The sequence below is a fragment of the Coffea eugenioides genome, chromosome 5 (genome assembly GCF_003713205.1).
Source record: "Coffea eugenioides isolate CCC68of chromosome 5, Ceug_1.0, whole genome shotgun sequence".
NCBI classification, from domain to species: domain Eukaryota; kingdom Viridiplantae; phylum Streptophyta; class Magnoliopsida; order Gentianales; family Rubiaceae; genus Coffea; species Coffea eugenioides.
The window spans coordinates 50,528,569-50,553,769 of NC_040039.1; the positions used below are offsets into that span (position 1 = coordinate 50,528,569).

General features: G+C 37.6%; 4 protein-coding genes across 7 annotated transcripts; all 4 read right to left on the minus strand.

The window, feature by feature from the left end:
- Positions 1-191: 191 nt before the first annotated feature.
- On the minus strand, positions 192-5,506 carry LOC113770065 (protein TORNADO 1). Its single transcript, XM_027314416.1, has 3 exons — positions 3,834-5,506; positions 2,473-3,716; positions 192-1,774 (listed from the first exon to the last, which is right to left on the minus strand). The coding sequence occupies exons 1-3, from the start codon at positions 5,338-5,340 to the stop codon at positions 395-397; spliced, it is 4,131 nt and encodes a 1,376-aa protein (XP_027170217.1). The 5' UTR covers positions 5,341-5,506; the 3' UTR covers positions 192-394.
- Positions 5,507-9,154: 3,648 nt separating this feature from the next.
- LOC113770153 (heterogeneous nuclear ribonucleoprotein 1) lies at positions 9,155-13,651 on the minus strand. Of its 2 annotated transcripts, none has more exons than XM_027314540.1 (5): positions 13,242-13,651; positions 12,999-13,120; positions 12,490-12,716; positions 10,997-12,188; positions 9,155-9,865 (listed from the first exon to the last, which is right to left on the minus strand). In XM_027314540.1, exons 3-5 carry the CDS (start codon positions 12,709-12,711, stop codon positions 9,852-9,854), a joined length of 1,428 nt encoding a protein of 475 aa, XP_027170341.1. In that variant the 5' UTR covers positions 12,712-12,716; positions 12,999-13,120; positions 13,242-13,651; the 3' UTR covers positions 9,155-9,851. The 2 variants fall into 2 exon arrangements, with proteins under 2 accessions (XP_027170341.1, XP_027170342.1); XM_027314541.1 differs by having other exon boundaries at positions 12,999-13,165.
- Positions 13,652-16,823: 3,172 nt separating this feature from the next.
- LOC113771967 (putative inactive receptor-like protein kinase At1g64210) lies at positions 16,824-18,746 on the minus strand. Its single transcript, XM_027316510.1, has 2 exons — positions 17,501-18,746; positions 16,824-17,410 (listed from the first exon to the last, which is right to left on the minus strand). Exons 1-2 carry the CDS (start codon positions 18,744-18,746, stop codon positions 16,824-16,826), a joined length of 1,833 nt encoding a protein of 610 aa, XP_027172311.1.
- A 3,581-nt stretch (positions 18,747-22,327) lies between these two features.
- LOC113770821 (probable serine/threonine-protein kinase WNK11) lies at positions 22,328-24,865 on the minus strand. 3 transcript variants are annotated; one of them, XM_027315412.1, is made up of 3 exons: positions 24,760-24,865; positions 23,424-23,927; positions 22,328-22,995 (listed from the first exon to the last, which is right to left on the minus strand). In XM_027315412.1, exons 1-3 carry the CDS (start codon positions 24,760-24,762, stop codon positions 22,594-22,596), a joined length of 909 nt encoding a protein of 302 aa, XP_027171213.1. In that variant the 5' UTR covers positions 24,763-24,865; the 3' UTR covers positions 22,328-22,593. The 3 variants fall into 3 exon arrangements, with proteins under 3 accessions (XP_027171213.1, XP_027171214.1, XP_027171212.1); XM_027315413.1 differs by having other exon boundaries at positions 23,424-23,983; XM_027315411.1 differs by lacking the exon at positions 24,760-24,865 and adding an exon at positions 24,525-24,645.
- Positions 24,866-25,201: the final 336 nt, after the last annotated feature.

The following is a 25,201-nucleotide window of genomic DNA, read 5'->3' on the forward strand; positions in this document are numbered from 1 at the left end:
AAACATCTTGTTTCAATTTGTTAGCCAGGTTATGCTAAATCAACTGAAGTACCCATGCTAAATCGACACCCTTTTTTGAAGTCTGAACTTGCGTGATGATTGGTTTTAGGATCTATGCGTACTTGCAATCCAGTCTGAAAAGGAAATGATATTTCATATTTAGTCCGCTTGTCTACACTAGTTCACAGAACTGATAATGATTATTAACACATCAATGTTTAATAGCCAATAGGATCCAGCCTCTTCTGGCAGCTGAAGCTAGGTGATGGACGACTTTAATGTACACACTGCGCCTGCAATGGATGACAAATTATGCTGGTAGGAAAAGGAAAATCCAATTGCTAACATGGGAAAAAAGAAAAGGAATTGTTGCATGCTAACTGATGTACAAATTTTAAATTGGTACTTCAATTATTTCATTTGCTCTGGAGTGTAAATGCCTTCTACAAACCCATGCAATTTGACCATCATCCCGGTATCTAACTCGCCATAGTCCAAACTTCTCTGCAATTTCTTTTCCAGTTGAACACCTTCGATCCCTTAAGAAATCCACGACCCATTGCTGTGCTGCCCTAAGATCTTGCTGAACGTCCCTTGAGCTGTTATTTCTGTGTCTCCCTCCAAGTGCGGCAGCACCCGCAATTCCAGCAGCGGCTGCACTGGCACCCCCATAAAGCATGGGAGAGTCAACCAGATGCGAGATTTCCTTGCTCAAATCTGGTATCAGTTGTCCCATTCCTGCTGCTAAATGGGCTCCAATCTTTAGAGCAAACGTTAAGAGTTTCATGAAATTTTTCATATGAGGAGCTAGACATTTCAGTGCCCTGTTATCGACCTGCATCATTTCACATCCAATCTGATCTTCTACCACGTGCATCTCTCGTCGGAATTCACATAACATGTGCAGTCTAAGTGCAGTCATCCCAGAAAAGATGGTAGTGACCAATCTCCTTGAGTAATTCTCAGTCTGGACAAAATAGAATAGATTCGGCACTTTTCTTTCTTCAACTTGAATGTTGTAGTTCACAAGGTAGTTTACTTTGCGACGCAGCTCTATTAGAAGCCTGTGTTCATAGTATCTCAAGCCTTGAATTTCCTGTTTTACATCTCGTATTTCTTGTTCAATGATCTTAAGTCTCTCCAAAACTAATTCTACCCCCTTGGCAATTCCAGCAAATGTGGGTTCAACAGTGGCATTAGCTCCTTCACTGGTAATTGAGGACTGATCCGAGTCATCTGTGTTGTTTTCATTCGGGACTTGAAGTTCCACAGCAAGGTTGTGTAGGTCATTGTACCTACAATGAAGTACCTCACGGAAGTCATCATCTGATAGAAGATCTCGAGCATAATCAAACCCTGAACCCAGAATGGATTTTCCAGAATCAGCTACTGGACCCCATGTGTGCTGATAGTCATACATGCTGTCTGCAGGAACCGAGAGCAGTGCTTGTTTTAGCTGCTGCAGAGGCACGAATTGGTCTTTCCTGTATCTGGGGGGTATTAGATTTCTGATACATTCTGGCCGAAGAACATTTTCAGTCAATGTGACTCCATGGCAGAGACTCTGAATTGCTGGTATTATCAGCTGTTGGAAAAGTCTGAGTGTTTCTGTTAGGTGTTTTGTGGAGCAAGCGAGCACATCAATATAGTAACCCAGCTGCCCTCCAAGCTCTATGCGTACATAGATGCCATTGATGCTCATCGAAATGAGGTATTTCTCAATGCTATACGTTGCTCCATGATGGTCCTTCATTATCCTGTTGTGCAAATGTACCTGGATTTCACGGAAGTGTTTTCTTTTCAAAAGACCAATTATTGATCTCCATTTTGTATGGTGAGAAATTCATACCAATTCTCGAATTTTTTCCCACAGACAGAATCCACTAAGTGCAGACGTAAGCAGTTTATTGACAAATTTCATGCAGTTTGTCTTTTTGGATATCAGCTAACAGTAAGGCAAAATGAAGGTAAGAAAATACTCTTTTTGATGATCATAGAAGTTCTCAATTTTATACATAGGAATTAGAATAGTTTGAAACAAAGAAATTAACTGAGGAATACCAGGCTATGACAGGTTTTTATAATAGAAGAAAACAGCAAGATAGGATCTGTTTCTCATTTATAACCTGCTTGACATATATTGAATTTTTTCTAAGATCAAATAAAATTTTTACTCCAGCAAAGGTGATAAAACGAAATTAATCTAGTTGGAACAACTTGAATCAAAATTATGTGCAAGAAAATAATGCTCTTTTCACGTTCTTCCCTGTGTGACATTGAGTTTATTTCCCTCCTTAGCAGTATAATGCTACTAATTAACTAAATGGAGTATTCATCACCTGGGCATATTGAGTTTCTTTCTTATCTATGCAGGATGAAAAATCTCTTTGATATTGAAATTCCTTTTTTCTTTTTAGCAATAGCTGAAAGGTAAGGGGAGAACTAAAATATGACATAGAAGAAGATTCTTACCTGCAAGCGGGGGAAGAAGCCTGGGGTGAGAAACATATGACTCGAGTCATCGCACTCGAGATGTCTGCCTGCATAAATGCAATCAGGTGTGTTTACTTGCCATCTTTGTGCTCTCCACCTTCCTTCATCTAGGATAGAGGGTATGAGCAACAATGAGTTGGGATCTGATTGGTCTTGCTGATAACATAGTTCCAATTTAAGCATCATTTTCACAAGATCACTAGCTTCCAGATTCTCAAAAACCTTTGAGCCAATTCCAGGAATCTGGCTAAGTAAGCTGCCTCTTAAAATCTTCTCAAGCACTTCTCTGCTTATGAATCCTTTATTCTCCAATGAGCTCGGCTTGCTGCTGTCTAATCTGATTAGCTGACTAAGTACATCACTACAAAACCACTCACAATCTAAAATAAGGAATCCAAGTTCCTCGAAGTAAATCACTTCACCTATATGATGAAGACAGACAGCAACAGCTCTTCTTTTCATTTCCACTTTCTCCTTGTTATCATGTCTGGATTGAATCCTTAGGTACGGAACCTTGACTTGGCATAGATCACCAAACTCTTTCCACTTCATTGCTGGCTTATTGTGATTCTCCTGTCTCCACTTTGAAAGTATTTCCACAAGGTCATTGCAGAGCTCGTAAACCCTAGGGACTCTTTCAAGAACTGTTTTACTCGTCTTTAGGAGGTGATGAGCTAATTTACTCACTGATGCAGATGCTCTTGCATCAACTGTAAATATAGTTGGATAGAATTCAACATAACCTTGAAACTTATCTCTTAGTCTCTGAATTAAATTCACAGTGTGCTGCATGTTCTGCGAAGTTTGACTGATTTTGTCATAGTGTGTGAGCACCACAGTTACACTTGGTAGCATGCATTGCTGCACAGCTCTTCTTGAGTTAGACACTATAAATCTCAGCCAGTACAAGATATCTTCTTCTATTTCACTTGAATTCTTTGGTTCCCGGTTATTTGGTTTCCTAAATAAGCTGGAAGTGATGAGGAAAAAGGATGCACTTCCATGCCCGGGAAACATTAGATCATGGAGTGAATAAAACTCATGCTGCCCAGCAAGGTTCCACATTGAGATCTTTGTGTCTTCATCTTTGAATGTTGTTATTTTTATTCCGACTGGTCTAATGGCTTGCTCAACCGGCGTTACCAGAGTTCTTACTTGGTTCAGGTATGGCAACTTTCTCGAAGAAAAATGCTGGTGAATGGAAGTGCACAGCGTCGTTTTACCTGCACATAAAACCAAAAGCATGAAATATTTGACTTTAACCTGTCCGGGTAAGAAAATACATTGCACATGAACTTTTTCATGGAATGTAGTCTTTGCAGGGATAGCGTGTATCTTACCAGCATTTTCTTGCCCACAGATGAAGACCCTACAGCTCTTGGGTGCTGTCATTTGCATATCCTTTAGCAAATCGATGTCCGGTACTGGTTCTGTTCTCTCACTCTGACCCAGCCTTTGATAAACTGCTTCTGCCTTGCCACTGTTGTGCAGAGGCGTTCTTTCAAGATCAACATCCTCAATCCAAGGATTCACCTGTAATGTTCCCATTATAGTTTGCAGCACCAGGTCACCATCCACTCCTCTGCAACCTTTTAAAGACAAGCACCTTAGACTGGCATTCCTCTCCAAACACTTGAAGATTCTGATAATGTCATCTGGCCTTAAACTCTGATCATCATATATTCCTAATCTGGTCAAAGTCTGGTTGGTGGTTGTCATCTGTACTATTGCTGCTAGCCCATCCTTGCCAATTTTTGTTCTACCTCCCCCAAAAGTCAGTGACTTCAGAGTAATATTTGCCTGATTTTGCAGTGAAGAGAACCTGCTCAAAGGGCAAAGTAAATGTTCTACACCAATTCCTCCAAACCAGTTTCCATCAAGATACAAACTATTCAAACTCTGGTTTTTGAAGAGTCCAGCTGCAACGTAGATAATTCCCTTGTCCTTCAGGCATGTTTTTGACAAATTAACCTCTCTGAGGCTTCGGTTCTGTTCCAACACCCATCGGAATTCTTTTGCCCACCGCGACTTCAGCCTGACACCAGTCAAGTCAAGTGATCTCACAGTTGAATTGCACCCCAAAGCACAAGCAACCCTGCAAGCACCTGAAACACCAAGGCGGTAAATACGAAGTGTGCTATTCTCAGGCACAAACTCAACCACCTTGAAACTTTTTTCACGACTGTCTCCACTCCAAATGTGAACTTCCATGGATCTGTTCCTCGCTAAAACTGCTGAAATTAGTGGTGTTGCTGTGAATGCCTTGAAGTCAAAAATTGTCAGCAGCTTCAGAGTTGAGTTCGCTTCAATCATTTTAGACAGTTCCTCCGCCCCTCTGGATCCAATTGAGTCTTCCCATATCTGCAACTCTTCTAAGCTGCCATTTACCTTAAGTGCCGAAGCAAGCAGGGTGGCTCCAATTGGTCCAATTCTTGATTCAGAAAGCATGATTTCTTTGATGACTCCATTCTTTCTTATAATGTCTGATAGCCCTGATAAGCATTCCATGTCGAACCTATTTCTTCGAAACACCAGCAGCTTAATATTTGAGGAATTCTCAAGTGACAAACCAAGGTTTCTTACTTGCTGTAACTCCCATTCAACGTCGTGGAACTCCAAATTTCTCAAAGAACTTGAGTTTTCAGCTGATCCAAGAATGGCAAGCAGGCGACCAAAGTATTGCAGACTGTCATTCGAAATATTTATGTTTACAGAGTTTTCTGTTTCTTGGTGACAACCTGAAGTTGGTTGAGATAGGTAGAAGGAGATGCTGTGCAGGTTGAGACTTCCAGAATTCATCGCTTGCAGAACCCATTGAAGATCTCTTACACGATGACTTGATGCCATCGTACGAAGAGAACTGCCTAAAGATTAACGAGATAAGCATAAGCTACGGAATACAGGCAATGACTATCTTTCCTAGGACTGATTTCGTTAGAAAACAAAAGAACTGGTTGATAGAATAGTTTAAACACTTAAACAGTAGTATCTTGTTGGTTTCCTTGATGAATGATGAAGAAGTTATTCCTGTGTATCCAGCCACCTTTCGGCTAAAAGACTAAAACTGCGCCAGTGTTTGTGGAATTGACAAAAAGGTTCCATTTAGCTTCTCTTGCACTCAGGCTCTTTACACAGGATTCTTTAACCTTCTTTTATTTTTTTTTTCTGTCCATAAAATCCCAATGGGGGTCTTAAACTCTTAATGATGCTTTTCGCTCCCCGAGTGTGGAATTCGTTTTCAGGTTGTGCATTGTCTCCATTTCGTCAACAATCCCATGTGTGATTGTGCAGACACAAGGGTCCATTTCTACTGTATAATTTGCCTTCTTTCTACATGCTTTTGGCGTAAAACTGGAATGTTAATATTCGATTAATATTTGATTAATGAAGCTCTAAAGATAAAAGATGGAGGTTAGGCTGTAAAGCAGTCTGCAACTTTTGACCTGTTAGAAGCAATAATATTGTTGATCCTTTCCCATGGGGAGAATAAAGAATCCAAGGAAGCATCGAGAGATGGCCAAGTGTGCGGTAGCGACTTATTATTCTCTCCTTTTCTTCCAGAGAAGTTAAGACTTATCATCCATATTATAGCTTTTTTGGTACTCTGGGAAAGGCTCAAAAAAGGGCTTTCTGCAAAATGTGGAAAGTCCAAGGGCTAAGAGTGTAAAATGCTTGCATGTAAACGTAGTAAGTATTTTTTTTTTGAGACGCAGGTCCCCGACTAATCCCCTGCGGTCCCCATCTTCTCGAACACGTTAATTCTAGGACTCGAACCCTAGTGGTAAAATGGACAACACGCTTTTTGAGGGTACGTGACCAACCGAGCTACCCAAGAGGGACTACTAAGTACTTTCTCAAGCTCTTTTTGTCTTCGAGTGATTTTCCCCTTCAACCCTTCTCTTGAACATTTCAGAAGGGAGGGAATAAGCAGGCAGAGTCAAGACATACGATGGAGGGAAGGGTAATTTTGACCAAAAAAAGAGTAGAGTGCAGTAAAATGAAGTTATTAAAAAAAAAAAAAAAAAGAAAAGGTTACTTTTCGGGGTCCATTTGATTAGCAAGAAAAGTTTTAAGAGAAAGTGGGAAGTTATTGAAAGTTAGTGGCAGCTACTTTATTAAGCAAAATCCTATGCTGAGTTAAATGACGGAAAGAAACAAATTAAAAGACAATCCACCATAATCTTGCAAAATTGAAGGACACAAAACATGAGAAAATGAGGGAAAGTGCAAGAGAATAATTTTCAATTTTCTTGCTAAATAAATACATGCAGTACAAAAAAACTTCCTTCACTTTTTTTGGTTGTGATAAAAGAATAGTAGCATGGCTCGTGGTTTGGAGTCCCTGACAACTAACAGAAAGTGGTCCCTTTTGCTAAATCTGCCGTCCTAATTACGGTGATATTATTATTATTCTCATAGTCATAATCATAGATATAAAATGAAAAAACACAACGGATTAACACCATAAAGAATGTTTTATATATGCATTTTCTTTTGTTGTTGACCAGAGCAACGTTCTCCTCAGGCCCACACCCCACACATGATCGCCCAGGAATGAATACGAGACTAATGATCAGTCAGTCCAGGTCCTTTTCCATTTTGGGCCCTTTGATGATTTGAACCTGTGATTACGGACTCGTATTAGGACTCTGTTCCACACGGTGGTGCTTGAAATACTTTATTATTTGTTGAGATGAAATACACACTCATCAGTAGTATTTGGATTCCAGATTTTCAAAGGAAAATTGTTACGTTTTTCGTGAACATATTTTTCAATCATTTTTTTACCTCATATATATCAAATCGCTACAGTATTTTTTTCTATAAAAAAAATTCAGAAAAATGCAATCCAAACACACCCTAATTAGTATTGCCAGGGGGAAAAGGCAAAAAGTAGCTAAGCCCTGAAATATTTATTTAGCTCATTGGGATTGCCGCAGCGATCACGGGGGAGGGAAAGGAAAAAAGTAGTTAAGCAGGACATTATTATTATTATTGTATTATTGGTGCTCGGCCGGCCTCACATCATCAACACGTCTTTCAATCATATTTTTGTCGCACGTACATCAAATTATCAAAAAAAAAATTACAATATTTTTTTTAAAATAAAAAAAAATTATCCAAAATAATCTACCAACCAAACGCAATAATGGCTGGCTAATACTGGTGCTGGTTGGCGATGCGATGGCTAAAACAACCATCAAAGTTGCTTTTCCGCCAAGAAACGTGCAACGAAAGATGTTTTAACGTTCGACAATAAATGAGATTTGACGGAGGGAAAACGGCTCTCCTCTTCCCACTGTTTCCCACTGCAGCAAGACTTAAACAACATCAGATCAACTGCACCTCGATCAAATACCACCTACTCCTCACGCACTACTATTCCTGAGTCCTCCTATAATAATTATAAATTATAATTAATATATCCCTCCTCCCCCTGAGTCTTATCCAACCTTTTTGACCAAAAAAAAAAAAAAAAAAAAGGTCTTATCTTACCTATTACGCCGTCCACATCTCTCCATTTTAACCGGCCAACAAGCCTTTCTAGACCCAAAATAAATGATTATGATACTATTATATTGGATTGCACAAGAATAATCTGCCTTTGTACACTACAGCAGCCTGTGTTCACTTATTAAGGCGACACTGACCAATTTGGAAAGGTGACAAAACATGCTCCTCCTTTCATTTCAGTCTCTATGCTAGTAACTCATTTTGCCAAATCTAGCACTAATTGGAGTCTCCGTGGAATTTCCTTCCCAACTTTGAACTTTGCTGACTACCTCGTATTAGACGATTATCTAGCAAGCAACCTAGATAATGCAAGCATATTTCTTATTTTATCAACCAAAAAGAAGAAAAAATAAATCAGAAAATGTTACGTTACTAACCAAAATAATTTTCTTTTCTTTTATCTTTCAAGAAAAAAAAAAGGATTCTACAAACTGCCTGGACTCTTGATCGACAACACTCCCAAGAATTTATGATGGCAGAGGTGATATGTGATGAAGAGGACGGGACGGGAAGGGACAGAACAACAAGCTTTAAGGCCTGATATGGAGGAGGCAATATAAAAAGACCAGATGACAATTCAGTGTCCTAAAATACAAGGCAAGAAAAGCAACGCAGATGATCCATGAAAATGAGATCATATGTAATGCAAAACAAAGGGTTTGTTTTGGTTAAGAGTGACGTGCAAATGAGTAGGATCTCCCATCCTACTTCCTATCTACAACAGGAAACTCCTGTCGTGTCTCTTAAAAACTAGTACCTAGAAAACTCCTGTCGTATCTTCTACTAGAGCGGGCTATAAAATGTTGCTGTTATACTGCATCAAAAAAATACCTACATTACGAGAACCACCATCAGTCTTAAATTTGGTAAAAGTTTCAGGGAGTCTTACCTGACTACTCCCACAAAATACACACCCACAAGCAGCTCAAAATTAGACTATTAGTAACCTCACAGGTTATGAATTCCATCAAAACTGACGACATCTCTACAATTTTTATTGCCTTCCCAAGTAAAGTCTTTAGTTTCTTACGCGTTATGAAAACCCTCATTGATTCTGCAAATCATGGAGAATGTCAAAGGAACACAATGACAAATTATCAGACCTGACAAGGAAAAAGAAATTAAGAAATAGAATGAAGACAGAAAGTGGAATTCTATTCATGCTCAGCCATCTATTCAATAATGTCCAAACAAAAGTCTTAAACACGTTGAATACATTAATCTCCAAAAACAAAACGAATCACAAATCTTCAGTAACTTATTGATGGGGATCCTAGGTCGGTATCCCTATTAATAATCACGCTAGAAAATCAGACAGAACCTCACATACAAATCTGAGAGAAGTACAGTTCCCAGAAAAGAAGGAAACTATGAGAACAGAAGATGCCAGCAACTTCGCCAGTCATTACAGCAGAAAGGGAAAACAAAATACCAAAAAGGTGAAAAAGAATATTAAAAAAATAATACTCTACCTTTTGATATAGTAGTAGTACCAGCAGTACCATATTGTAGAAGAGATGCACAACACATTAACTAGAATGGACCTCCTGAGTATATCCCGCACTCATTTACATCTCAATCAAATGCTGACAAAGGAACCTAAATTATATTAGAAAATCAAATCTCAAACCACCACAAAATCCCTTGAAACTGCTCTCTCTCTCTCTCTCTCTGTGAATATGTATACGTTGAATAAGACCCGCCCCCCCGTTAGCTCTATATGATCAAAGTCCTTGTAAGCTGAAATATTTTTGGAAAACACATATGCAACTCAACTGGCCACCTGTTTCACTTGAGTCTCTTTCTTCTACTATTATCCTCAGACATTCAAATAATAAAATTTCCTATGCAGCAATCCCTGTGGAAATCAAGAAAGAAAAGGAAAAACAAATATCAGAACCTTGCTCCAGATACTTTAAGATACTTAATCACTGAATCAAAAGCAGATAAAGCATTTAAAAGATAATAAGCAAAAAAAACCTAAATTAATCATCAAGCTGATGAGTTCATGGAGCACAGAAATATAAGAACACTGCCACAGTCTACAGATAGATGCATACAGATGAGCTCTCAGTTTCCTTCATCCCACACCTCAGCCCTATACATTTCCCGATTGAATAAAGCAACTAAGCTGTTGCTTTGTTCATCCTGTCTAAGTATCCTTTCCACAACTATCAACATAGATACCCTGTGTAATGTCCACATTCAGGACCTAAACATAATAACAAGTTTGAAAAACCTCAATTTTATCTCTTTGATTTGATGGAACACATGTTAGTAAAGAATATATGTTTAGCTCACACACGATACACGTCTTAAGCATGTAAATTTCAAAAGGTTGACACATTTCAACTGAGGCCATTTCTCCACGAGCTGCAAGATAGCAAGTCTCAAGGAGTACTCCATTCTTTACTCTTTGTTACATTGGTCACCCACATCTGTAAATCACGCCGATTAGCAGAACGGTAGGATTCTAAAACTAAAGTTAGGACCATTGCCTTCCTCTTCAAGTTTCGATTCAGCTAAATACAGTCCAATTCTACTTTAGCACAGAAAGATAATTGATTCTCTTTCTGGCTTAATAACTCGAGTTGTTTAGCTTAAATATACAATTAGCTAAAGGTGAGCCTTCTGGTGATTCTTCAAAGCAGTGCTGCATTGTGCTATTAATAATGGTTACCAATTAAAGTATTAAATCCCCCAAGTGCTAACAAGTGCAGGATATGATTTTCATTTGATCTCTTTTTTTCTGTTGTTACAATAGCATACCAAGAGAGAGATTTTGATAAACAAGTTACTCATATAACCCAGAGAATGCTAAGAGAAGAATTTTCATCTGTACAAAAAAAATTTCACCATAACTGAAAAGGAAGAAAGCACTAAGAAAAAAAAAAATCAAGGATACATTGTGATCACTGGAAAAGTTCCAATATATAGTTAAAATGCAACATATTTGAGTTAATTATGTAATGGCATATAAAAGGATTACCTCTATTAGATTGCCTATTTGCAATAGTATAACCTCCAACATAACCTTCAGAGTCCTTAGGTGTAACGTCTGATGAATTTCCAAGTCCATAACCAAATGAACCAGTACCATCTACCTCAGAGGATGCAGACTGCCAAGTAGCATCACCATACATTGACCCACTGCGGTACAAATTTTCATAAGACCCCTCATAAGCATCACTAGACCCAGCAAATGATGATGCTGGAGCTACACCTGTCCCACTGCTTCTTCCAATTCCTCCAGATCCTAGGCCATAACTGTTTTCTCCACCTCTGAACCCAGCATTTCCAGTGCCATAATTAGAAGAATTACCACCAACAGGAGCAGAAACAGAAGAGCCCCAGTTTGCTCCATTGACTCCAAAGACTCCAAAGCCACCACTTCCAGAGCCCAGGTATGAACCAGAGCTGGCAGTATTTGCAGAATTATTCAGACCACCATTTCCCCATAAGTTCCTAGATGATGAACTTAAAAATGAATCTCCTCTGCTACTGCTTGTGTTGTATCCAATTGGAGTGCTGTACCTGCTTGAATTGCCACCAAAATAGGGGTTCAAAACCCTCCCATAACCAAGATTGTTACTAAAGCTCGAACCCCCACCAAAACCAGGACTCAATGCCGGGTCCAGATTCACACCCATTCCATAAGCAGGAGAACCAAATTGAGAGAAACCAGTGCGACCACTAGCAACTGGATTAAATCTACTATCCATCCTGACACCATAGCCTCCAAGTGAACTCAGATTATATCCTTGTGCATAGCTGTTAAGGAAGTTATTTGCTCTATTGAAACCATAGTTGTATCCAACAAGGGGACTACGGCTAGGCCCTGGAGATAGCTCTTTTGGAACAGCCCGCTTTACCTCAACCATCTTTCCATTGAGCTCATGAAAGGTTTTATGTAACACCCTGTCCACTGCATCTTCTGAATCATACGTTATGAAGCCAAAGCCACGTGGCCTTTGGGTGTTGTGGTCATACATCACTACAACATCTGTAATATTACCAAACTGCTCAAAATATTTCTTGAAATCACTCTCATTGACTGTAGATGCTAAGCCTCCTACAAAAATCTTTTTTGTGCGTCCAGGACCTGGTGATCCTTGAATGCTACTACTATTTCTATTTATTATGTGTTTATCATCCCTTGGAACAGCTTTCTTTGCTTCAACCTGAAAATGAAAGCCAGCAAAAGACTTCATATACTTGGAGACATTTGCTCATTACTCTAGACGCCTGAATTATCATATCTTTAATGTCACATTTGTAGGAAAAACCATACAAAGGTATGGGTTTTTCCACTTTCCTGCTTGTCAGGTACATAATATTACTATTACTAAGCTCTAAGAATAGGTTCCATGCCAAATGGCATGCTTCCAACTAATATCAGATTGCAGTGCAGTATTGCTTGACAAAAGTTTATGACTCCTACATTGTAATGTTTCGATGAAATTTACAACATAAGCTACTTACAGTACGCCCATCAATCACGTGCTTTTCCATAACCACTCTTTCAGCAACTGCAGGATCAGCAAAGACAACAAAACCGAAGCCACGAGCACGACCAGTAGTGCGGTCTCTCATGATCACTGCCTCTACCACTTCACCAAACGCTCTGAAATATTCTTTTAAGCGATCCTCATCCGTATCCCAAGAAATCCCACCGATGAACAGCTTACCGAGATCTGATTCCATCCTTTCTGCAAACAATTAAATCATCAGCATCCTCAATTCAAATACAACAGCACCTTACAAAGAAAATGCAAAAACTGACAATCTAACAAAACGCTATAACAATCAAATAACAATCGTCCAAACCTCAGGAAAGGAGTAAATCAATTGGCAATTAGCACAATTGTAAACATCAAAAAAGGTTGATGACACAGATTATTAAAAACAGGAGACTGCAACAGTCCGCATCAGATATGAAGCAAAACAGATCCAAATGTGGGATGGACGAGAAAGATGAACAAAAATCTGACCTTATCCAGAAAATCAGGCAGAGCCCAGCAAAGACACCGATCAAATAGCACGTGGGAAAAGTTGGAAAAAATCCAGGATCATCGGATCCTTCATGCATCAATTAAAACTCAATCCAGCACCTCTGAGAGAAATATAATTCGCATAGATCAGAAGCCCAATACAAAATCTGCTAACAAAGATCAAAATTTTACAGATTTAATCAAGACGAGCTAAAAAAGAATCAATTTTTGAAGCAATCTCACCATTTGAAGGATAGCCCAGATGAGAAGGAATTGATGAGGATGAAACCAATAAGATCTAAGAAGAGGAATAAATATGTATGTCCACAATAAAAACAGAGGATATGCTCATCCTCTTCTCTCTCTTTCTCTCTCACTACCCCAGAGGTCCCTCTCCTCTTTGCCCTTTTCTTGGTTATTCCACTCCTTTTAAATAGTAGTAAAATAAAAATTAAAAAAAGGGGCAATGGAAATCCTAGCTGAGATGAGGGGCTGTGAGAAAGAAATTATTAGAAAAAAATATTTATAATGGAGAGAGGAGAGAGAGAAATGTGTGTGTGAGTGTGTGTCTCTGTGTGAGTGTTAGGCAATCCTCTGGTGAAAGAAAATTTAGAGGAGCCTAAGGCAGATGACAGGAAATGACGAGCGTCTCTTAGAAATTTTTCCCAAGAAGATATCGTGAAATGTTTTCCAAGGAACTTACGGGTGTCATGAAAATGAAACACATATCTAGTGCGGACAAAATGAACTAAAATTGATTTAGATTTATACACTTACAGTGCAGGCCTCAAATTTGTTGTTCCACAAACTTCCCCTAGACCAGCTTGGAATTCCAAAAAATCAATGCATCAATTGCTAATAATACATATTCTTTTTCCATTATACAATCTCTGGGGCATGAGCTACTGAAATTGAAAATCATGTACTTTCTAAAATCAACAATAAAATCAATTCATCAATTGCTAATATTACATATTTTTTTTCCTTTATAAAATCTCTTTATGATATGACTACTGAAAATGAAAATCATGTACCTTTCTGAAAAACAACAACATTAAAGTCAATTTTTTTTTTCAATCTCACTTTATCCATTTTCTCATGCTTTTATTGTTTTGAGGAAAAAATATAGAGCAGCATCTACACGGTTAGGAGCCAAGTTTCGGTTGTCCTCTAATTGCTCAGATCCAATTTTGACAGTTTTCATTTATAATTATTGTTTTGGATAGTGTATTATTTGGAATAATTACTGTAGCACTTTTTATGATATGATGTATGTAAGATAAAAAGGTGATTGGGAATATAAAAATGTAGGTTGGAAAATGTGTTTGTGATGCAAGCGAAATATTATTTGGAATAATTTTGGTATCCAAACACTGACAATTATTAAGTTATTTTATCAACAAAATTTAATTTCCTATGAGTGCTTTATGTTTCAAAATGTAATACAATTAACAGTTGTAACCAATATTCTATACTTTAAAGTAAAAATTTGTAATATGTTCACATAAATAGATTATTTTTTCTTTTTTTCATGTCCGATGATAAAGAAGAGAAGATTAAAACATGAGTTACTACGTAATTTGACATACTAATACATATTTTAATACAATACTAGTTATATGACTTCTTTACTCTACTTTGTAGGCTTTATTTCATTAATGTTTTTTTTTAATATTATCAAGCTGTTGTTGGACAACTTTGTTTTTAAAATATTTTTTATTAAATTGTAATTATATATTAAATTTGGATTATTAAACCAAAGTTGTTTGACAGCTATGGAGTTGCGCAATTTATCTTATTATAATACAATTTTTGAACTTATTTGTATTTTTCAGATTTATTTATAATTTTTCAGATCTATTATATCTGTGCCTATTTAACCTACATATCTGTTATTTTTTAATGCATGTTTAACCTACATATTTGTTACTTTTCATGCATGTTTACTACAATAATATAAAATAATACGTGCTGAACGATTTTTCACAATTCGTTAATGAATTTTATTTTATTTTTTTAAAAAAAAAACCCGTTTGTTTTGGTTAAACCGACGAGGATTCCAAAGAGGACCACCCTTAAGGATTCTGACTAGAATAATTGAGTCATTCACCTTGGAAAAGTTCCCTAGTACACTAGGAGTGAGTTTTCCATTTTTAGGTCCCTCAAATCTTCCTAGTTACTTAAAAATTGTTTTGAGAGCTTGTAATGTTTTATTTGTTTCTGCTGCAAATGATAGCTATGAAGCAGTTTGTTTGGATTGAGCATTATTTATTCAGTTTTATTTGCTTACATTATCATTACAATTTTTAATACAACTTTTTATCTTACTAATTACCTTTTTATCTCACATACATCACATCACAAAAAGTGTTACAGTAAAAATATCCCAAATAATCCCAAATAACTTACAATCCAAACAAACCAACAGTACTGTTGGTTTGATAATTAGTTAATGAGAATTGCTTAATGATCCAATTTCTAATGCAACTGCACAACAAAATGAGATTAAAAGCAAAATTAGCAAATAGTAGCATTTAGCATAGTAGGGCTACGCTTGGTCGATAAGATTGCGGCTTGCCAGCTGATTATTGCAATGCACCTCGGGTAAAAATCAAGGTCAAGCGTCCACGTCTTGAAATTGACATGTGACAACATGTCTCTTCCAATATCTCTGATCCGTGGAAACAACTTTTTTCTTTTTCTCATAATTTTTATCCTTTTTTTCTAATTAATAATTGTATATAAACAATGGTCCAAATAAAAAAAAAATCAGTCCCAAACCTCTTTTTGATTAAAAAAAAAAAGTAATTTCGTTACAAACGTATGAAAACATAAAACTCCAAGAGTTTCCTCCATCAGATGAATAAATATCACAGCAACTCAATAAATCTGTGTGCTGTTCTTGCATTTAAGTCCCTCGTATTGTTTAAGATCTTTTAGGCTTTCTTTTTTTTTTGGTCAACACAGGGGTATCCCAGTCATTGCCGGACTAATCCCCTGGGCTGTACAGAGCCCCGCCCAAGGATATACAGCAAGATTCGAACTAGTGATGCACGGGATATTACCGCATGTGATCTTTTAGGCTTTCTTTGGATTGCATTTTTTTGAACTTTTTGTAGAAAAATTATTGTAGCAATTTGATATATATGAGATAAAAAAATGATTGAAAAATGTATCCACAAAAAACGTAACAATTTTTCTTTAAAAAAATTACAATCGAAACACACCCTTGGATTTTTCATTTTCAAGCTTTTTACCATAAACTGTAAGGGTGAGGTTTCGCTAAACTGGGATGTTGATGGTTGGGCCACCGGTGCGCATGACAAATTCAATTGGTGACACCCAAAGCCCCGAATTGTCCTGAAAAGTGCCATGCATGATCATTGATGTCTTCAGGGATATATGTCTTTCTAGGGTCATCCATATTCTATTCACTGTTCATTCATTTCCACTAAAATAACACAAGTAATTCTACAATGCCTTAACTTCATATTATAATTCTGTGATGCTGCAACAAATTTAAGATTAAGCAAATAAGTTGAAACGCGAATATATTTGCAGTGAGTTGTCCTTTTTATACCAGCTATTCCTCATTGCAATGGTCTTTTAATCATGGTGTTTCTTACCTACAGAATCCACACAGAAGAACAAGAAGTCAGCGTACCAAAGGATGTCCAGATCCAATATGGAAGAATCTACGAGGCTGAAACTGAAGATTAACTATGATTTCGCTATAAAGGTTCAGTCAACTAGTCGGCCGAACCTTACACATAATCCGGACGGTTGTTTTGGGATTTTAAGGCCACAGGAAGACAACAGTCTTTGCTAGATTGATTCAACAGAATTTGTGGAGGAGGAAGAAATATCTTCTTGAGCAGTTACGACTTCCTGTATTTTCTGCAGTACTTCAGAGATGGAAGGTCGGTCTCCAGGCAATTCTGACACACACATGAGAGAGATGTTTAACAGTGAAAAACCATACATCTCAAACTTTTCAATCTCCTTGTCAAAGACCTCTCCGGTCCATTCCTCGCGCACCTTGGCCTTCACCCACTTCGGAAGGTCCAACCCATTCTTCTGCATTTCTGCAAACTTCCCTGTTAATAGCTCAAGAAGGATCACTCCAAAGCTGTAAACATCTGCCTGCTCAGTCAGTCGTTTTTCAGGTGCTGCGTAACTGGAGGAGTTGAAGAAACGTGCTTTGTTGGAAACTAAAAACTTTGCAATTCCATATTCACTAATGAGTGGTTCTTCCTTCTCGTCCAACATGATGTTTGAAGGCTTAATGTTGCCATGGGGGATGATCTCCCCGTCTTCAGGCCACTGATATATGAAGTTCAATCCCCTCGCTATCCCAATTGCTATTGATAATCGAAGTTTCCATGGCAAATTCCTTTTGCCCTCGATATAATCTGCAAAGGCAAGAATTGTTCACATAATTTGAATCTGCAGGAACGTGAGAAATATTCATCACATATGTTTATCTATGCAATGAGACTAACCGTTGAACAGAGTTAGTAGACTTCCATTATTTTGAAATCTGTAGATTAAGAGTTTTTTCTCTTTAGAGGAATTGTAACCCACAAGAGATAGGATGTTTTGATGCTTCAAATTCCCAATCTTTCTCATTGTTTGGCCAAACTCCTCAAAGGACACCTGCAACTTTTTCAATCTTTTGACGGCAAAAGTGGCATTATTCTTCAGTCTTACCCTGTAAAGACTGCTACAATGCCCCGGCCTTCGCAGGTCAGCTGAAGCTTCAAGAAGCTCTTCCAAACCAAACCTTTCATGCTTTTCTATGAAGAACACGAGCTCTGAATGTCGTTCTTCCGCCTTTTCTTCTACCACAATCTCGACATGAGGACTTTTCGGGGGGGAAAGAGAGAGTGCGAGTTCCCTTGTAATCTCTGTGTCTTTAGCTGCTTGGACAGCTTTCAGCTTCGTGAAAAATATGAGCAGCAGAACAAATGTGACTCCCATAGCTATGACGACCATCCACGATTGCCAATGTTTACGCGGATTATCATCATTCTTTGAACTTTGCTTGCCATGTGATACATCTTCTGGAGCTGGAGAGAATGCATATCTTTGATTTGAATTTTCGCCTTTGCTAATAGCATTGGCTTGTGATATTTCTGAAACAAGCCAATATTTCCTCACACGTCTGGCTTCACGATTCAATTGAGGATCCGTACTACCATTATGATTGTTAGAAATATCAAATCTTTTAAGATTTTTCAGCTTACTAAGAGCTACTGCAGGTAGGCTTCCTGTCAACAAATTGTTGCTCAAGTCCAAGTGCATCAGGCTTTTGCAATTTGCTATGGAATCGGGGACGGTCCCTCGGATTCGATTCTTGGCTAAGATAAGCACACACAAATTTGGTAGTTTGCATAGTGTCTCTGCATCCAGAATCCCACTAAGGTTCAGGTTTTGAAGTCTGATTTCTGTTACAGGGCGGCCAAATAGACTAACCACCTTGCATCTAACTACTACATTCCACTGATTTGAACATGGATGTCGTAGTGACCGACTCCACTCAATTCTCAATACAGTTTTGGGATCAAGAGCACGAATGAAGTTGAAAAATAGCTCGATTTCAGATAACTCACCTCCATTGCAGCCGCTGACAAATAAAGCTAAACCTGCCAAAGCTGCCAGCCAAGGAATGCTGCCCCTCTGCATGATCCTAGAGTTGTCAATAAATCGGAATGATACTTGTCCTGCTCTCAATTCAATGACTATCATTCCCGAGTGGATGGGAATTGCTATCATTCATTCTCCTGCATCTTCCCGTTTTTAGTTTTGCATAGGAAATGGAAACAATTTCTTCACGGTTTCCAATGACCAGCTCGCATAACATCATCCTACAGCGAAACACCCTATGCTCGAATTTTTTGATGGGAAACAGACTAAATGTTATTATTAAATTTGCTCCAATCGTCCAGCACCCTATGCTCTAATTTGACCCTATGATAAGGTTAAAAACATGGGACAAACTCGTATCAATGTGTCATTGAGTTTGAAAACCCGATTAGATTAAATTGAGTTCAAGTACAAAAAATGATTTGAAATCACGATATTTCTAAACTTAGACATAAATATGAAAATTTTAAAATTAAATAGGTGGACTATCTTTTAGTCTATGGCTGTTGCTTAAGCTGTATTTTACCCTTAATATAGGATTTTTCGATTAAATTTTTTCAAATAACAATATACGGAGACATGTTGGCATGTAGATTGTTTGTACCCTGTGTCGTGTTATGTAATTCTCAATAGTTGACCAATCAAAATTTTATGAACCTTATGGAAAAGGACTATTTATATGTAGGGGTGTTAATTGAACTTTTTTGAGTCAAATTTTAGCAAATTCAAACTCGGCTGACAAATTATACTGGTTTTCGAATTTTGGGCTTTTGAGCTTCGAGTTCAAATTAAAAGGCTCAAGTTTAACCTACACTATTATATGAGTTTCGGGTTCAAATCGAGTTTGGCTCAAGTTCATAATTAAATACATAAACATATAATATATATATATATAGTATAATTATGAATTACTATAAATTTATATAAAAATTATTAATATTTTTATAAAAATTATTAATATTTTATGTCATGATATGTACAATTATAAATTATATGTATTATTATTTTGTGTATATATAATTATACTCATATATCGATCGTGTGTTAAGTGGGTTCAAATCTAGTTTGGTCCAAATTCAACCCACATTTAATTTTAAACCCAAATTCTATCCAACCCAATTAAAACTTAGGTTCGACGCGATGGCATTGACAGCCCTATTAGCATGTGCATTTGATGGAACTCTTGCAAACGACAAAAGCAAGAAATGGGAACCGCCCATTTGTGTGATGGTGCTAATCGTAGCATAAGGTATATTAGGCAGATCACGTTTGTAGTATCTGACGAAGGAAATCATGTGATGCGATTAACTGTCTAGCAATGGTTTTTAGCAAAAGGGAATTAGATTACTGATTGAGACTGGACTTTTGAGTTTGATTGAATTGTGCAAACTCGTTGATAACATCGCCCCAAAAAAGAAAGAGAGAGAGAGAGATATATTTGGACGGCTCTTTTTTTTTTTTTTTTTAAACTTAAGGGTATTCTAACATTTCGACAAGATTAATCTCTTAAAATTATGTAAAGCCTTACCTCAAAAATATATAGCGAAATAGTACACAAAAATCGATCACGATATCACTAGACATGTCAGTAACTATCAGGTTACGAAACCAATTGGAGTATCCAAGCCATTATGTTGTGTTGGCTTTTCGATTCTACTGCACTTTTTGGTTGCACGACCAGGGATCAATTCTTTAAGCTTTCTTTCGCAGGAAGAAAATTGTAAGCAAAACCTTATTTACTACTCCCTCCGTCACACTTTGATAGTCCATTATGTTGTGTTGGCTTTTCGATTCTACTGCACTTTTTGGTTGCACGACCAGGGATCAATTCTTTAAGCTTTCTTTCGCAGGAAGAAAATTGTAAGCAAAACCTTATTTACTACTCCCTCCGTCACACTTTGATAGTCATGTATTCCTTTTTCATCTGTTTCAAATTGTAGTCCACTTTCCAATTGAAGAATGTAGTTGTATTTTAATTTTTCTAAAATACCCTTATTCAATGTAAGTAGTTGTTACTATAAAACTACCCCATTTAATGAGAGTTGATTATTTTTTTACCATCAATTCAAGTTCCCATAAAGTTGTACCATATTTAATGTGAGGGTATTTTAGGAAAATAGCAATCTAAATTTACTTTTCCAACATAGTTAACTATTTTTTCTTAAACTGTGTGAAAAAAGAAACAGAATTATCAAAGTGGGACGGAGGAAGTATCTACTTGCGGCGAGGGGTATTAGATTATAGAGGGTCAGAATCAAACCACTGGCAAATTTGATTTAGATCCTTTCAATTACTACTACTTTCAGTATACTAGGAGAACTGAAAATGGCAAAATTCAGATTTCTTATCAACGCATATCATTTTCAAGATAATCATTATTTGGGCTCTGACCATTTTCCTGCTCGCTCTCGTTAATATGAATAAAAATCAGGGTAAATTTCAATTTGACCCTTCAAAGTGGATCAATGTGTTAAATCAATCCCTGAAGACGATCAAGCCCCAATTAAGCCCTAGTTCGTATCGAACCAGCCCTTCCATCAACTCATGATTGGCCAATAACGTATCACTAAAGTTAGTGATAAAGTAAAATCTATCAATCTTTACGGACTTTAAAGGAATTCACTTCCCCATCTGAATGATCTAAAAACGATAAAATAATACTCTTCTAATCTGAAAAATATATATATATTTTTGCTGCTATTTTCAATCTTTTAAAGCCGAGTAGACTAGCACCGTTCTATAATTTTTCAACTCATCTTACACAGGAGGTTAATCGCTCTAGAATCCAAAAAAATTGGTAAGACTTCACCGTACCAGTAAAGTTTGGTTAGTGTTGTTGACCAAACTATAAATTTTGGTCGCTGCATGCCCATTATGCACCACCGCATTATCATAGATGAGAAAAGCTCCACCAATTTTTCCATTTTTGTGATTTTTTTGGTCATTACTGGAAGAAATCAGCCGCGACCTTTGTTTGGTCGTTGCACAGAGTTGATGGAAGTGGTTGGGCATGGAGGCAGAGCAGCCTACGAGTCCGACGGCCGTTAGTTGGAGAGGCCCATATGAAAATCTGCTCGTGCGCCACGCCGCCGTTGCACCGCCTTCTTTCTTTTATATTACTGGCACATTAAATGAAACAGAAAGCAAGAGATATAGCCAATCACGGCAGCCATTCTTTTTCCCTTTTCTTGAGAGCGACAACTGGTACTTGCCAGCCGCTTCTTCTTCTAGTAAAGCTGTCTTCCCCACCTCCTACGCCAAAGAAAGGCCCAAATTCGTAAAAAAGTCAGAAGGTCGTTTGCTTCGGCCTCAATCTTTAATCTTTTGAGGTTGGAATCTTGGCTTGTTGGACGCCACCAATGCACAACAAAATACTAGTGAAATACTACTAGAAAACAAAACAAAATCACCCCACCGGCCAGCCAGCACCAGAAGAAAGTGTACTAGCTAGGCTGCACATCTTTGCCAGCGTTTAGTTTCAAAAGAATCAATCACCTAATGACTTGCAACTATGCAATTGCAAGTCGTCTTTAGCTTTACGTGAATTGTACTGACATAACTCTTCTTTTTTTTTTCCATTGATCAGAATTGCGTCTCAGCAATCGACAAATAAATTAGTACTAATACTTTTGACTTTTGCTTGAGGAGCCGAAACGTTCCCAAAACCACTTATAAACCTTGTTCAACAACTTATTCTTTGGTCATGTTCTTTCTTGTACAACTCGACATCCTACTCATTGTCTTTGTTGAACTTAATACTAACATAATAGTGTGGTTGTGCAACTACAGCTTTGTTAATATCAAAACAAATCATCCAAAACCAGTTGTGATCCTCCCCATGCCTCTCTAATAAGTCAGAGGCAAAAAGGGCGGAAAGCTGAAGAAACAATGCAACAAGGTTGCTTGCTGACTTAGCAAAACCAACATTTACATCTATAATCAATAGTCATCATAGACGAATATTATCCTCTGCATTATCGTCATCATCGTCAACTATCCCATCAAAGAACAAGTCCTCGAGAAGATCAGCAGCTGAGGGCCTATCCCTTGGCTTTGCAAGGCACTTCTCTACGAATGCCTTCACCTCAGGGTCCTTAATCTTGTCCATGGCTTGAGGTCTCACCCCAGACATCACCTTCTTGTATATCTTTGCAACATTGTCACACTCACTGTAGGGCAATTCAAGGGTTACCATCTCAAGCACACACATACCAAATGAATATATATCAATCAACTCGGTGTAATCCTCCTCGTATAGCTCTGGGGCCATGAATTCTGGGGTGCCAACCATTGTACGTGCACAATGACTCTTCCCCACAATTGCAGCCAATCCCAAATCACCAATCTTCACCTATATAAGTCAAAAACAAACTGTAAAGTTCCCCCCGCAGAAATTTCAAGCAATTAACTAATATCACAATTTCCTAAGCCGCAAAAGGAAGAAAGTATTGCAAAATCAACTCCTGAGTTTTCTTTATCTAACCAAAAACTACATGTTCTACAAGGTTCAATTGAGAGGAGCGAGATAACAGTTGGCACGTGCTGTGCACGCCTAATCTTATTGATCCTGGTCTCTATTTCTAAAAAAGAAAGCAAAATCAAACAATCTCATTTACTCAATTTAAAATTTCACTCAGGCATATACTAATGCATTATCAGTAAAGGAGAGAACATTTACACCGTTGTCGTTATCTAGCAACTACATTTCCAAAATTTCAACAACATCCAAGCAAATACCGACAATATCAATGACAGACAACTAATAAAAGATGTTTATACCTGTCCAATATTGCCATTGATGAACACATTGCTGCAATTCAGATCTCGATGAATGATACAGGGTTCATGAGTATGCAAATAGTTCAAACCCTTGAGAATTTGCCTGGACCATTTCTTCAATGCCTTCAACGAAACCTGCCTATGCTTTTTCCTGTACTCCCTCAAATTCCCAGAAGTACAAACTTCAGTGATAAAATTCAATGTTTTCTTTTCCTCATCTCTCCACACAGAGTACAGGGCTATAATATTCTTGTTCTTTAATGTCCTCAGCAACCTAACCTCAGAATATAGCCTCTCAATCATAGCTTTATCTTCACAGAATTTCTGCAATTTCACTTGGTTCCAAGCCACCTCTATTCCTTCCTCTTGATCGAATGCCCTGTACACTTTCTTCACTGATCCTGAGCCCAGAAGCTCATTATACCGGCCATATCGGCCACTGGGATCAACCTCCACGAATGGCTCCGTGTCTGCATTGGCCGCATCAGAGCCCATGCTTGTTAGCTTCAATGAAACGACCAAAACTTTATTCAGATCCCAACAATAAAACCGATTAAGGCCTGATGACAAAAAAATTCTTACGACTTGGCAGCTTCAATAAATAAAAAGATCGAAACTTTATTCAAATCAAAGCAAACATAATACTAGTCAAAAGCAATACACAACCTTATGAGTGCCAATTGAAATGATGCAATCAATCTCTGGATCTCAATTTTTTATCTTTTCCTTTTTTTATATGAATGAAGCAGATAAAAAAGAAAAAAAAACGAAATTCTAAGTAATTTGCAGGGACTCCAATTAACCATCAAATTCCTAAACGCAAATTTACATAACAGCAATTATCCAACGATAAAAACTAACCAAATTCACGATTTCACAGGTTTATATTAAAATAAAAAAAGATAAATTCATACTTATCCAAAAGATTTTCTTTAGCTAAAAAAAAAGAGCAGTACAACCGATTCTGAAAATCTCTTGTTAACGAAAGAACCACACAACTTCCCAAATAGCAAAAGCAATAAAAGGGAAAAAAAAAACCAACACTCCTAAACTTGACAATTCATAGAAATTTTCCGAAAAAAAAACTCCAAAAATTCTCACTTTCTCATATTTTTGCATACAGATCAGAGTTTCATGGTCAACCCAGAAGTTTTTTCTTTGTTTTTTAAAAAAAAAATTCAAAACTTATGATGCGCAATCCTGACTTCTAAGGCAGTTCAAAGCTTTGTTAACGAGAAAGTAAACATGCCAACAAACCACCGTACGAAAACATGCACGAAATAGACCAAAAGCCCGGGGTGGTTGGGGGAACGACGAAAAAGATGGGATCTTTTACCATGTAGGGAGAAGGCCCAGAAGGGTGGATGAGAAGACTTTTGTCTTCTTCACTAAAGTCTAAACAGAAGCTTAGAGCTTACTGCTGCTTCCGTAAAAAGACGAGACAAAACATGCGACATTGAAAAAGATGATGAAGAGTATTGAGGTGGCGGTTTATATAGTAGTGCTTGGGACTAGGGGGAATTTTCGACTTGGTCGGTTGGGGGCTTGTCAGCCAAAGCCAGCTAGGGCGGCTGACTCTTGACGGCTCTGCATTTACTGGGTCTTAACCCCTGTTCGGTGGGTTTTACTGTGGTTCTAAAACTCGAGGGTTATTACTTACCAGTGACTAATTACTAGCACTAATTTAGCACTACTAATTACTAGCACAAGTAAATTGTTTGCGCGTGGATAAATTTGTAGAGGGATCCAATTCTGATTTACTTCTATTATGGATTCTT